Here is a 14,303-nt window from a genome sequence, read left to right as displayed (position 1 = left end):
CGTGTCAAAAGAGCTCAGCCTAACCCTACCCATTTATATTTCATGTCGTGTCCGTGTCGACCCAATTACTTAAATGGGTCACAAAGTCTTAACCCAAACCCGCTAACTTCGTGTCAGGTTCGTGTCGTGTTTTCGTGTCGTGTCAATAATTGCCACCTCTAAATATATATTTGAGGCTTTTTTCGAGCGGTGTGGTTCCAACTTTTTTAAAACACTGAAAAGAAACTTTAAAATTAATTATTTACAATTTTCATATTAGTATTAGGAAATAATTAATTATTTACAATTTTGCTATTAAAATAGAAGATTATTTTTTTAATATTTGTACACTTATTATTTTATAATTATTAACTTTTTTCAACTTTTCTATTAGAATTAGAAGATTATTTCTTAATATTTGTATTTATATATAATATATGAAAATTTCGATATCTCTAAAAAAATGACACATTTCATAATACGAGACCATCTCACATGACTACGAATCTAAATCATTTTGAAAATTCAAAAGGGCAATATGAGTAAAAAACAAAAAACATTAGAATCTTTTAGTTAAGATCTTTTAGCTAATCACAAATACGAGTAACTTTTAGTTACAGAGTACTTACAAAAAACTTCATCATTATGTTTGTTGAGCAAGATTATCTTTTTATTTTGCAAGTAGCATTTGGTTAATTACAATTAGCTCCATTAGTCGTTTGTAGAGCATGAATATTGAAAAAAAAAAACAACAACTAGAGTCATTACATGGAGTACAAGTTCGACCTTGATGCAAATGGTTAAATTGACAAAATTTGACTTATGAAGTTGATCGATGAAAGTATTCTCTCTATTTTCCTCTATTTATCTATTATTGTTTACTTTTTTCCCTAAAGCGACCATTAGCCCATAAAATGCACAAAATTAAAGATGACCGGTAAGAATGTTTAGATATTTAGAGACGACCTAAAGAATTTATTGAATCCACCGTTTAGCCTCATATTCCTTTTGTCGTCTCAATCATTTATTTGACTTTTTTAATCTTTGTAATGGTTATTGTATCAAAGGCAAACGAGAGGGAATTTCTACAACTCAACCTAAAGCCTTAAGTAGAATCAAAGTTTTTACGAAACCTACATTATTATCTTTATAAACTTTAGCTACAAAGTTGTTTACGAACTACAAATATCTAATTTTTCCATAATTTATCCACATGAAATCAGAGATCTATTTGTAATTTGCTTAAAAGTTCAAATTTAATTAGTAAAATTGTTCATATAATATATTATACTTATTATAGGACGAAAAGAATAAAAATATTTAACATTTTAAGTGTGAGCCGACGGTAGGAGCATAGTGTATTACAAAAAAAGGAATGCTCACTCATAAGTAAGTAGATCTATATATTTCTTTCTTACTATGTTCAAGTGATTTTTTAAAGGATACGGCGGGGGGGGTTGGTTTCAAGGGAAGGAGATTGTTTTCTGGTGAGCATGTTGATTTTCTAAGTTCTATGGGGTGTGTTCGCTTTCGGGGGTTAAAAGTGGGTGTTTCATGTGAGCCGGGGGTAGGAACAGAGTATTAGTGGGTTGGGTGGTTGTTTTGAGGGGTAATAAGGTTGGTTATGATAGTAGGGGTGAGGTTAGTTGTGTGGTAAGAGTTATTATTTTCATGAGAAAATTAGTTCATGCAATATCTTCTACTTATACGAAAAGAACAAAAACAAAAGCTTAAGTGTGAACTGGGAAATAAAGGAGAAATATACACTACTAAATTATAATCACACGATCTATCTAATTTCTCTCAAATAAAATATTTTATTTAATCATATATATAGTAACTCTTAAGTCTTAGTGTACTTATTTAGAGATCGTTTCAAGGGGTAGTAAGGTTGATTATGATAGTTGGGTGAGGTTAGTTGTGTGGTAAGGGTTTATTATTAGTTTCAAGAGAAATTAGTTCATGCAATATCTTCTACTTATGCGAAAAGGAAAAAAAAAACAAATATTTAAGTATAAACCGGGAAAATGAAGGAGAAATATACACTATTAAATTAATTATAACCACACAAGATCTAATAAATCCTCTTCAAAAAAAATTATTTTATCTAATCATAGTAATATTAACTTCTAAGTCCTAATTTACTTATTCAGAGATCAAAAATTTAGTATGAGTATTGATCGTCATAGCTATATTATTAGCATGGTTTTAAGAGATTAGTTCATATAATATGTTATACTTATGTGATGAAGGGAGTTAGGGTGTATTTGGATTGAGAGATTTGGAGGAAAAGGGAGGGGAGGAAATTGAAAGGATGAGAAATCCATTATTTGGTTAGCAAAATGATGGTAAAGGGCTTTAGCGGGGAGGAAAAATGGATCCCTCCATCTCCCACCTACAAAGCAAATTATTTCCCCACCAACATAGGGAAGATTTGAAGGGAAAATTACCTCCTCCATTCTCCCTCCCATCCGATTATCTTCCTTCCCCTCCCTTTCCCCCCATTTTTCCTATCCAAACAAGGCCTTAGTATTCTGGTGAGTAAGTTTATTTTCTAAGGAGTAGGCTCGCTTTTGGGTAGTAAGAGTCGTTGTTTCATGTGAGCCGAGGAAAATGAGTAGTGTGTCAAAGGGTTGGAGGTGGGTGTTTGAAGGGATAATGAGGTTGGTTCTGTTAGTTGGGATGTGGTTAATTAAGTGGTAAGGATGAAAAGAATAAAAACAAAATCATAAGTGTGAAATGGGGGGTAGGAGCATCTTGGAGCTAGTGTCCTCCACAGTTAGTGTGATAATGTATATAAATCTCTTATAGGTTCACAAGGGTATACGTAGTATTTTATCAGTTGGTAACGTTTATTAATAACGGTTGGCTTGCTAGAAGTTTGACGTTATTATCATACTGATGACGGTGATCAACTGGTCCCTAAAAGTCACACCTAAAGGATGTATTTGAGAGATGCGATTATATGAAAATGTAATCACATTGATGCCTTATATGACTAAAAGGTTAGTCCATGTATTTGACTAAAAAGTTAGTCAATGTGATGATGAGACGATTATTTAATATAATTAAATAATATCAGCTGAGACGAATTAATTGTTAATTCGTAAAATTGAATATAAACTGTTATATTTAATTAATGTATATAATGTTAGCTTAAACGAATTAATATGTTAGTTCGTAATTAAATGTAACCAGTTATATTTAATTAGCAAATTATAAATATGCGATATTTATAGTTAATGTATATATTATACGAAATTGTCATAATAAATGTTGACAGACCGGTATTAATAAATTGCCTACAAACTGTTGTGTGTGGACTTATTAATACATGTCGACATAATTGACAATTAATATAATACACATTATATACAATTTGACAACAACCTAAAATAAGAAGATTTTATTCTTATTTTGGTTGAGGGCTGCACGGTTTGAGTAAGGAAAAAGAGAAAAAAAATATCTTCCCTATTTCTCTCCTTTTTTGGTTATATTAGGTGAGAAGGAGGATCATTTTTATTCATTCATTTTTCTTAACAACTCTCATCACATAAAAACCCTAAATATCATTTAGAAATGAGGGTTCTTATTCTAGCAAAAGAAAGGCATTTCTCGGAGCATTTTGGGTGCAATGATTAGGAGAATATCGATCTCGATATTTGTTCTTAGGCCAAATTGCTAGGACCGAAGGTTAATTCAAATCTCTATTCTTTTGTTTATGCAATTCGTTTATGACTAGCAATTTCATATTTCATAATTTCGTTATAATCCAAAAATTTCTTGATGGAAGTATACCGATATTTCCCACAAGTGGTATCAGAGCATAGGCCAGGAAATTATTTTATATGATTTTCATAAATGGATTTAAACAAAAAAATTTGAAAGAAAAAATTATTTCGGCCGAATTAAAAATTTTTTTGCCGAGAGATTTTTTTTTTGTTTTTGATGTTTTGTTTCCATTCGATTTATTGATATTGTTGTTTTAATATGTTAAGATGATAATATGATAAATTTGTAGATGTTTTGATTTAATTAAAATTAAATTGAAATGAAAATGGAAATTGTTTTGCTTTATGATGTTCATTTGTTTTGCTATATAGTTTTGGCATCCATTAATTTAATAATGTTCAAATCAATTGTGATGAATCAAATATTCGGATAATCGATTTAATCATAATTTAGATATTCATTTTTAAGAGGTTAAATTGAATCATCTAGTTTGGATCTATATTAAATTAAAAGTTGAAGATTATGTCAATCTTGTTATTATAGCAACATTAAACAAATTTGTTCATCTAAAAGGTTATGTTTTTCGAAAAGCAAAAAAAAATATGTTTTTTTTAAATTTAGGGCTAAATGCCGAGTAAAGAAAAAAAAACTGTTTTTTTGGTTTTTTTAGGGCTAAATGCCGAGAAAAGAAAAAAAACTATTTTTATTTTTATTTTATTTTTGCACAATGTCGAGAGAAAAGAAAAAGAAATCTGTTTTTTTCGATTTTATGAGGATGCCGAGAGCAATAAAAAAAAATTTGTTTTCGATTTTTTTTGTTTGTGATTTTGGCCAATAATTATTATACATTAAATTTATAATGTATGATTGTTTGTTGTGAAAAAGTTCACAAATTAAAGATAACCAATTATTTTAAAGAGGTTTAAAATAATGTTGGATTAATTCATATCACTAGCTAATGTGAATTAAGATTGGAATTATTGTGAGTAATTGAGGAATTGTCCCATAATTTTGATAATCATAAAATAGGTGGTTTGGATAAATTACTCTACATAATTAAGGAATTATGTCTTGAATGGTTAATTTATAGTTGATGCATTTTTATTTAGTTGTATGAATTGTTGAATGGTTTAGTTTACGTATTTTTGCAATCGGTTGTAATTTTGTATTACCTAGTGTGGCCTTAGTTGATTATGTTTTCGTAATGATGGAAACATAGTCTTGATGTAATTTTGAGATCTCGAATCTCCTTTGGTTTTCTTTAGTATTATGGTTTTGAAATTAGAATGTAAATAGGTTTATTTTGTAATTTATTAATTGTAATTTTGAGAAGACTAAAGATGGAGATTGGATTGCTCACTCCCGCTACATGGACCAAGATGGAACATCAAGACAAGCCTCTCGGGTCCAAGGATGGATTCCAAAGTTGTATTTATGTTCATTTTGGTAGATAGGCCACACTAGGACTTTGTTTTTATTTTACGTTTTTCCTTTCATGTTGCTTTTCATCGCATGATAATTAGTGCATCATATTCCGCCTAAACCAAACCACCTACTAATATGCATGAAAATTAACTCATATAGATTGAATGTTAGTTATCATGGACATAAAGATGTCACACTATTTTAAGCCATCATCTTAGTTTATTCATTCACGCATGCTAGATATTAGTTCACTTAAAATGAATTAAAATAAAGTTGATGTGATCTTCCTCTAAAACTAAAATTGAGACTAGTCTTTATAAGGGCAAACAACTATGAATCCCTTCTTCGTCGGTAGGCATATAGGACCTTACTCTCCATGTGACCCCTTCTACGTTGGGTAAGTAGTTTGTGTTGACTTATTTTACCTCAACATTATAATCCGAAGAGTTTCTCGTGATTATGATGGACTAAATATAGAATTTACAGAAATTTATCAACCAAGAATTCTAACAAAGAAATTAGCCAAGAGGTTGGCTTATCAATTTAGAGATAATTGAGTCTTGGGATCATTTATATAATTCTTGAGGGAGGTCAATTGTATAAATGCTTGAGTCTTCGCTTATAACAGTTTTGCATTAGACTTAAATCATAACGATGAGTATGCTTATTATATTTTTCTTCTTCTTTTCGCAGTGTAGAATTCGTTTTATATTGATAATACTGCTTACAACAAATGGCTGGAAATAACGAAATCCCTATGCCAAGTGCCACACTTGCACGCGAGTCCTGGCTCTCAAAACTTTCATGGACCACATGAATCGGTCCCACACGATCAAGAATGACGGTCCAACTTTATGGGATCGGGAGGCATCATTAAGGAATGCTTGCCATTGCTTGTAAGCTCAAGTACTTAATCGAGCCAATACCGCCAAACCCAAGCCCCAATGCAAGAGCTAACGAGTCACTTGCTTATAGTGACTTCGTCATGGAAGCGGGTGCGATAAAGAACGTACTCATTTTTGCAATGGAAACCAATTTGCAAAGACGCTTTATTGCTCAAGGTGCAAACAAGATTTTCACCACGCTCACTAATAAGTTGTCAAAAGCACCGAGAATCGTTACTTATGAGCATACATGTCGCTTCTTTGATGCGAAACTCCAGAAGGGCCAACCGGTTAGCCCACACATTTTTAACATGATTGAAAATGTCGAGAAACTGGAGGCACTTGATTACAAAATCAGTAAGAGCATAGTCATTGACCGTATGCTTCATTCACTTCATGATGGTTTTGCCCTCTTCAGGGCAAATTACTACATGAATGACATGAAGAAAAGTCCTCATGAGCTACACTCACTTCTCGTACAGACCGAGAAGGATATGAAATTGAGTGGGAGCATGAAGCAAGATGTTCTCATGATTTCCAACATGAATAAGAGTAAGAGCAAAGCTCACGGCAACCTAACTGTAGGAAAGCCAAAGTTTAAGAAGTCAAGAAACGGTAAGAGTGGGCCTGGTGAGACTAGTGGCTCACAAGGCAAGGCAAAGAGCAAGGACGGTAACGTTGAGTGCCACCATTGTCACAAGACTGAGCATTGGAGGAGGAACTGTCCCGTGTACCGTGAGGACATAAAAGCAGGCCGCGTCACTCCTGTTGGTATGTCATCTTATATTCATATGATTGAGATTAACCATGCAAGTTTCGGAACTTGGGTACTTGATACTGGTTATGGTTCTCATCTGTATAATCATTTGCAGGGCCTAAAAAACATCACACCCCTCGCAAAGGGTGGTGTGGACCTGCGAGTCGGAAATGGAGCAAGAGTTGCTGCAGTCTCAATGGGAACATACGTAATCCAACTCCCTAGTGGTTTTGAGTTATATTTATATAACTGTTACTATGTACCCAGTTTATCTAAGAATATTATTTCTGATTCCGTACTTGATAAAGACGGTTTTTCATTTTCAATAAAGGACAATAGCTGTTTTTTCTCTTTAATGGTTTATCGCAAAGCAGTTTCCATGAATGAAATTTATATCTTAGATCAAACCACAGATATATTACATGTGAATAATAAGAAATTAAAGGTTGGTGACAAAGATCAAACTTATCTATGGCATTGTTGAATGGGACACATTAATGAAAAACATGTAAAGAAACTCGTTGAGAATGGGACTATCCCCACTTTTGATTTCTCATTGTTTGGCACATGTGAATCATGTCTTATTGGCAAAATGACTCCAATTTCCTTCAAAGGTGTTGGAATGCGCGCTAATGACCTATTAGGACTCATACATACTGTTGTATGTGGACCTATGTCAATCACCGCAAGAGATGGCTATAGATATTTTATCACTTTCACGGATGATTTGAGTAGATACTGATATGTCTACTTAATGAAGCATAAAAGTGAGTCTTTTGAAAAATTCAAGGAATACCAGAATAAGGTTGAGAAACAACTGGGAAGAAAGGTTAAATCACTACGTTCAGATCGTGGTGGCGAATATCTTTCAAATGAGTTTGATCAACACCTTAAAAACTGTGGAATAGTTTTACAGTTAACTCCACCTGGAACACCTCAATTAAATGGTGTGTCCGAACGGAGAAATCGAACACTACTTGATATGGTTCAATCCATGATGAGTCATACGGTAGTACCTGATTTATTATGGGGTTTTGTTCTTTTGTCAGCTGCTCTTATACTTAACCGAAGTCCGTCTAAAGCTGTCGACAAGACTCCATATGAAATGTGGAAGGGAACGGTCCCTAACTTGTCCTTTATTCGGGTTTGGGGCTGCGAGGCTTATGTCAAGTGGAGACACGAGGATAAGCTCGGCCCGCGATCGGTCAATACATACTTTATTGGTTATCCAAAAGGAATATTTGGTCATTACTTCTATTCGCCTACCGAACATCGAGTTTTTGTTGCGGCTAGTGCGAATTTCTTAGAGAAAGAATTTCTCGAGAACAAGTCAAGTAATAGAACCTTCGAGCTGTCGGATATTCAAGAACCAACAACCAAGGAACAGATGGAGGAAGATGTTCCTTCAACTAATGATACGGATAATATTCCTCAGGAACCTATGAGGTCGGGTAGAGTCTCTAATCCTCCAGACAGATACATTGGTATGGTCGAGGAAAATGACGTTTTACTCCTAGAGAGTAATGAACCCGCTACCTATAAAGGTGCCATGACCTGTTCCGACTCTAAGATATGGCTTGAAGCCATGCAATCCGAGATGGACTCCATGTATGAGAATGACGTATGGGATCTTGTTGATTTACCTAACAAGGTAAGACCTCTTCAGTTCAAATGGCTTTACAAAATAAAGCATTCTGTAGACGGGCAACCAGATACCTATAAAGCACGACTAGTGGCAAAAGGTTTCACTCAAGTGCACGGATTGTATTATGATGAAATTTTTGCACCCGTAGTTATGCTGCGTTCTATTCGGATAATCTTAGCGATTGCCGCTTTTCATGACTATGAAATTTGGCAAATGGATGTGAAAACCGCCTTCTTAAACGGTTATTTGGAGGAGGAGTTGTACATGGTACAACCCGAAGGTTTCATAGATCCTGAAAATCCTAAGAAAGTGTGCAAGCTTAAACGTTCCATTTATGGACTTAAGCAAGTTTCTCGGAGTTGGAATCATCGTTTCGACCAGGTGATAAAAGAGTATGGTTTCACTCGATCGGTCGAGGAACTATTCTTATATGTCAAGTCGAGTGGGAGCAAGATTGTTTTCTTGATATTGTATGTCGATGACATACTCTTGATTAGGAATGACATTCCTCTCTTATATTCGGTAAAAGGATGGTTGAAGAACCATTTCCAGATGAAAGATCTGGGTGAGGCACAATGCATATTGGGAATCCGTATCTATCGAGATAGATCACGACGGATGTTATCACTGTGTCAAGAGTCTTATTTAGATAAGATTCTTGAAAGGTTCAACATGACCAACTCCAAGAAGGGGAACCTTCCAATGACTTCTGGGATGCATTTGAGCAAGTCTCAGTCACCCACGACACCGGAAGGGGTTGAACGCATGAGTCGTGTTCCTTATGCATCAGCCATAGGATCTATCATGTATGCCATGATATGCACACGTCCAGACGTGGCATATGCATTGAGTATTACGAGTCGGTACCAAGGAAATCCAGGTGAAACACACTGGATGGCTATTAAAAACATCCTTAAGTACCTACGAAGGACTAAGGATTGGGTATTGACTTATGGAGGAGATACTAAGCTATGTGCAATCGGTTACACAGATGCTAGCTTCCAAACGGATCGAGATGATTCGAAATCTCAGTCTGGATTCGTCTTTACTCTTAATGGTGCTGCGGTCAGCTGGAAGAGTTCCAAACAGGAAGTTGTAGCAGATTCTACTACTGAATCCGAGTACTATGCCGCTTTAGAATCAGCAAAGGAAGCTATATGGATGCGTCAATTCTTATAAGGACTAACCATAGTTCCTAGTTCGAATGACCCAATCACCATCTATTGTGACAATAGAGGTGCCATCTTCCAGGCCAAGGAGCCTAAGTCTAGCAACAAGTCTAGACATGTACATCGGAAGGCTCACCTGATCCGTGATTACGTGGAGCAAGAGGAGATAGTGATTGACAAGATTGCTTCGGATGACAACATCGCGGACCCTCTCACTAAACCATTGAAATATGATAAGCATGAAGGGCATGTTATTTCCATGGGAATTAAACATGTCCTGAGTTTTACTAGTTGCTTATGGATTCGATACATTTTATTTTTCTATATGCTATTTATAACTTCATCGTATTATTTCATATTTTGTTTTTCATGTGGATTGTACGACAACATTGAATGCCACAAAGTGAACTGAATTACATTATATTTATTTTGGTCCGTAATCGCCTACATGAGCTGATAACTCTGGCTATTATATTGTGAAGTTGATTGATGGTGGGTTCAACGAGCCATATGTCAAACGGTTGGTGATCGATCACGATGATGCGAGTTATAACGATACCTCGTAGGACATTGTGACAACGTAATGGAGTCCTAAATGTTTAAAAATATTCGGTGCCAGGTCGTGGATTGGACGTCCATTGTGTTCCTAGAGTCGATTCTTTTGACTATCGACTGTCTCTTGAGATTAAGGCAGTTTTTGGGTGACTTTGGTTTCTTTCTCATGGTCGACCGTAACAGAGGCTAAGCGATTTTTACCGGGTCATTTCATACTGTGCTTATATCTCGTAGGATTCAAGTTGAAGAAAATATCCAACCTTTATCGGGTTTAGTCATTTCTCGGGGCCACTCGAGGAGTTGAATCGAAATGCATGGCCATGCTCGAATGATGATTCGTTTATCAGTTAAGTTACTCTCTAGTCGGGAAAACCACTCTTGATATTGATCACTTGTAAAATACGACCTTTGTGAATACGGACTTTGCAAATTGTTTTACATTGAGTGGGAGAAATTTTAGGATATGAGAACCGGTTATCGCACATACACTTGTGAGAACAAGTGGAAGATTGTTGGAGCTAGTGTCCTCCACAGTTAGTGTGATAATGTATATAAATCTCTTATAGGTTCACAAGGGTATACTTAGTATTTTATCAGTTGATTAACGTTTATTAATAGCGGTTGGCTTGCTAGAAGTTTGACATTATTATCATACTGATGGCGGTGATCAACTGGTCCCTAAAAGTCACACCTAAAGGATGTATTTGAGAGATGCGATTATATGAAAATGTAATCACATTGATGCCTTATATGACTAAAAGGTTAGTCCATGTATTTGACTAAAAAGTTAGTCAATGTGATGATGAGACAATTATTTAATATAATTAAATAATATCAGCTGAGACGAATTAACTGTTAATTCGTAAAATTGAATATAAACTGTTATATTTAATTAATGTATATAATGTTAGCTTAAAGGAATTAATATGTTAGTTCGTAATTAAATGTAACCAGTTATATTTAATTAGCAAATTATAAATATGCGATATTTATAGTTAATGTATATATTATACGAAATTGTCATAATAAATGTTGACAGACCGGTATTAATAAATTGCCTACAAACTGTTGTGTGTGGACTTATTAATACATGTCGACATAATTGACAATTAATATAATACACATTATATACAATTTGACAACAACCTAAAATAAGAAGATTTTATTCTTATTTTGGTTGAGGGCTACACGGTTTGAGTAAGGAAAAAGAGAAAAAAAATATCTTCCCTATTTCTCTCCTTTTTTGGTTATATTAGGTGAGAAGGAGGATCATTTTTATTCATTCATTTTTCTTAACAACTCTCATCACATAAAAACCCTAAATATCATTTAGAAATGAGGGTTCTTATTCTAGCAAAAGAAAGGCATTTCTCGGAGCATTTTGGGTGCAACGATTAGGAGAATATCGATCTCGATATTTGTTCTTAGGCCAAATTGCTAGGACCGAAGGTTAATTCTAATCTCTATTCTTTTGTTTATGCAATTCGTTTATGACTAGCAATTTCATATTTCATAATTTCATTATAATCCGAAAATTTCTTGATGAAGTATACCGATATTTCCCACAGAGCATATTATATTACTAATAAGGAATGCTGCCTTATATGTAACTAGATATATAGATTTCTTATGTGGCATGTTCAATAAATTTTTTAACGGATATGGAAATGGGATTCGAGGGTGAGAATTAATTTTCTGTTGAGTAGGTTTATAATCTACGGGTAAGGTCGCTTTTGGGGGTAGAGCTGGTGTTTCTTGTGAGCCATGTGTAGAAGCAGAGGTAGAGGTGGTTGTTTCAAGGGGTAGTGAGGCTGATCCCATTAGTTAGAGGTGGTTAGTTACGTGATAAGGGTTAATAAGGTGGAACTAAGGTGACTTTGAGGAGGGTGATTAGGAGATTATTTTATTAATAAGCTACCACTTGCTAAAAAAAGTCAAACATCTATCAAATGTCAAGAACTTACTGAATGAGGAGTATTTTATAAAATTGAAAAACAAACACGTACCATGAATCACAAATTAAGAACATCTGGAGTATGATATTAAATGCATGCATATTAGCCATTTATCATGCTTTAGATACAAACATAAAAAGATAGAAGACGTGTACATATTGTAGGTAACACATGAAATTTTAAGTGATTTAAAATAAAAATGAATTGTCATTTTTGTTATATTTTACCAATTAAACCTCTCAAAGCTACTATCTAAAGAAAAAAATGTGTCGGTGTCAATTAGTTTAGCTATTCAAATCACATGTTTAAGCAAAATGATTGTTACTCAAATTATATTGGCATTAAAATTGTCTTACAACCCCCTCTACACAATAAAGGCTAAAACATTCTTACATTTTATACTTAGGCTTTAACCAATTATTTTAAAATCTGTGCGACGCACGGGCAACAAACTAGTACTCTCTCTCTGCAATAAGAAAATCTTAATTTAGTTTTCAATTTTACACAAATTTTGAAGGGTGAAAATGTAATTTATCCAACTTAATGTATAACAAATCATCGTATTAAACACCAGCAAAACAACGTTTAACCCAACATAAATGAATTTGTTTCATTGTCTTTATTCTGGGATTTTGATTGGGGCAAAATATTCATTAACCCACACATCTATATTCAAGTAACTACGTGAACATCCAAATTTTTATTGATTGTGGCTAAATGTTGCATCATCTTCAATTCGTTGATCTGCAATTCGTAAAAAACTTTTATTTCTATTCGAGCGTATATGGATAGCTGCTGAGGATGACATGGCAGTGGGTGATCTGAGACGTAGTGAGCCGAAATAAGTTGCACCAAAGTTACTTAAACAGAATACATAAATGTCTTTTCCCATTTTACCCTAATTTCTCTAAAATAATTAAGATTAAAAAGACGATTAAATATCAATAAATTACTAAAATGCCATCGGTGGCGCCGAAGTTGGGTATCACCCGGTGGCGCTATCTCATTTTCCTTCCGTCAATAGTTTACGTTTCTGTTATGAGTATGTTTTACTCTCTACTTTATCTTTTAAAATATTAAAAGCAATTTCCCTCTCTTTGTAGCTTAGTTTTTGTGTATAAAGCATGGCTAAACATGTCATTAACAGTTAAGACGAAGGGAGTATACAGAGATACAGATGTAACATGAGATACAGCATTTCTAACAAACAAAAAAAAAAGGTGTTATATAAAGATAGAGATGTAACCTGAGACACAAGTCCATCCTTACGACCAAGTTTAATCTCATAAAAAGGGCCACCAGTCATCTTAACAAGGTTACGAGTAGAAATAGCAAGAATGTCCGTACACGACACAATGCCAGGGCAATGCAGCTCAAGGGCGGTCTTAATACGGGTCACTAGATCGAAAGCATCGCCTGGCAGCGACAGATTAATATCAGCGTCCCTTTCGGCCTTCGGGTTGAACGCGTTTGACGCCACCAGCGTAGACCCATCACATCCGTCAATCATGCAGTCGTGGAAGAAGACACGTAGAACAGCTGCAGCAGTGGTCGGCATCTCCGATTGTTTGGATGTCACGTGTTGATTTACTATGTCTTCGAAACGAGGGCATGTTTTCTTGTAGTAATCTGTGCTTAGGATTGGTTCCTTGTGCTTGGCATGTACGTCAAGTATATGAAGGAGGACGATTAGAAGTGAGATTAATGTCTTGATAACCATCTTTTGCGATGATAATCCCGCCATTACCGAAAAATGGCGTGTTAATTATCTTAATTAAATTTTTTTTTTTCTTAGGGTTGGCTAGTTAATTTTTTACTAATATTTTGTTTTTTTGTTGTTGTTTGAAGACCATTGATTCGGACAAACGAAAATCGCTTTCACAATGTTGTTATTAGAAAGGAGAATATTTTGTACAAAGGAAAAAAAAAAGGATTATTTTGTTAGATGTAAAAGGGAATTAAGGATTTGAGGAAAAGAGGATTATATTTATAGAAAGAAAGAAGAAATGTTGGAAGTAAAATTGAGTTGTATAAATATATGTTTAATTTAGCTGGCACAAAAGCAAGCATGAGAAATTAGAAGCAAAGGTGTATATGATGGTGATGGTGATGGTGATGAAGATGAAGGGTGAGTTTAGTACCTAAAAATTCTAAGGTTGATAATCTACTAGATAGAGGGGCATAGAGGATTAGAGGGTGTGT

At 34.5% G+C, this 14,303-nt stretch overlaps 1 protein-coding gene across 1 annotated transcript in view; it reads right to left on the bottom strand.

Annotated features, from left to right (window-relative positions):
* LOC141627190 (peroxidase 6-like) overlaps nt 1-13,898 on the bottom strand; it is a 67,095-nt gene extending 53,197 nt beyond the window's left edge. Inside the window, exon 1 of the mRNA XM_074440601.1 lies at nt 13,348-13,898. Within this exon, the coding sequence (XP_074296702.1) occupies nt 13,348-13,845 (498 nt within the window). The 5' untranslated portion in view covers nt 13,846-13,898. The remainder of the gene's footprint in view (nt 1-13,347) is intronic.
* Nucleotides 13,899-14,303: the final 405 nt, after the last annotated feature.

Source organism: Silene latifolia, chromosome Y (assembly GCF_048544455.1).
Source record: "Silene latifolia isolate original U9 population chromosome Y, ASM4854445v1, whole genome shotgun sequence".
In the NCBI taxonomy this organism is placed as follows: Eukaryota; Viridiplantae; Streptophyta; class Magnoliopsida; order Caryophyllales; family Caryophyllaceae; genus Silene; species Silene latifolia.
Note: the sequence above shows the minus strand (reverse complement) of the source record. Positions and strands in the feature narration are given on the sequence as shown.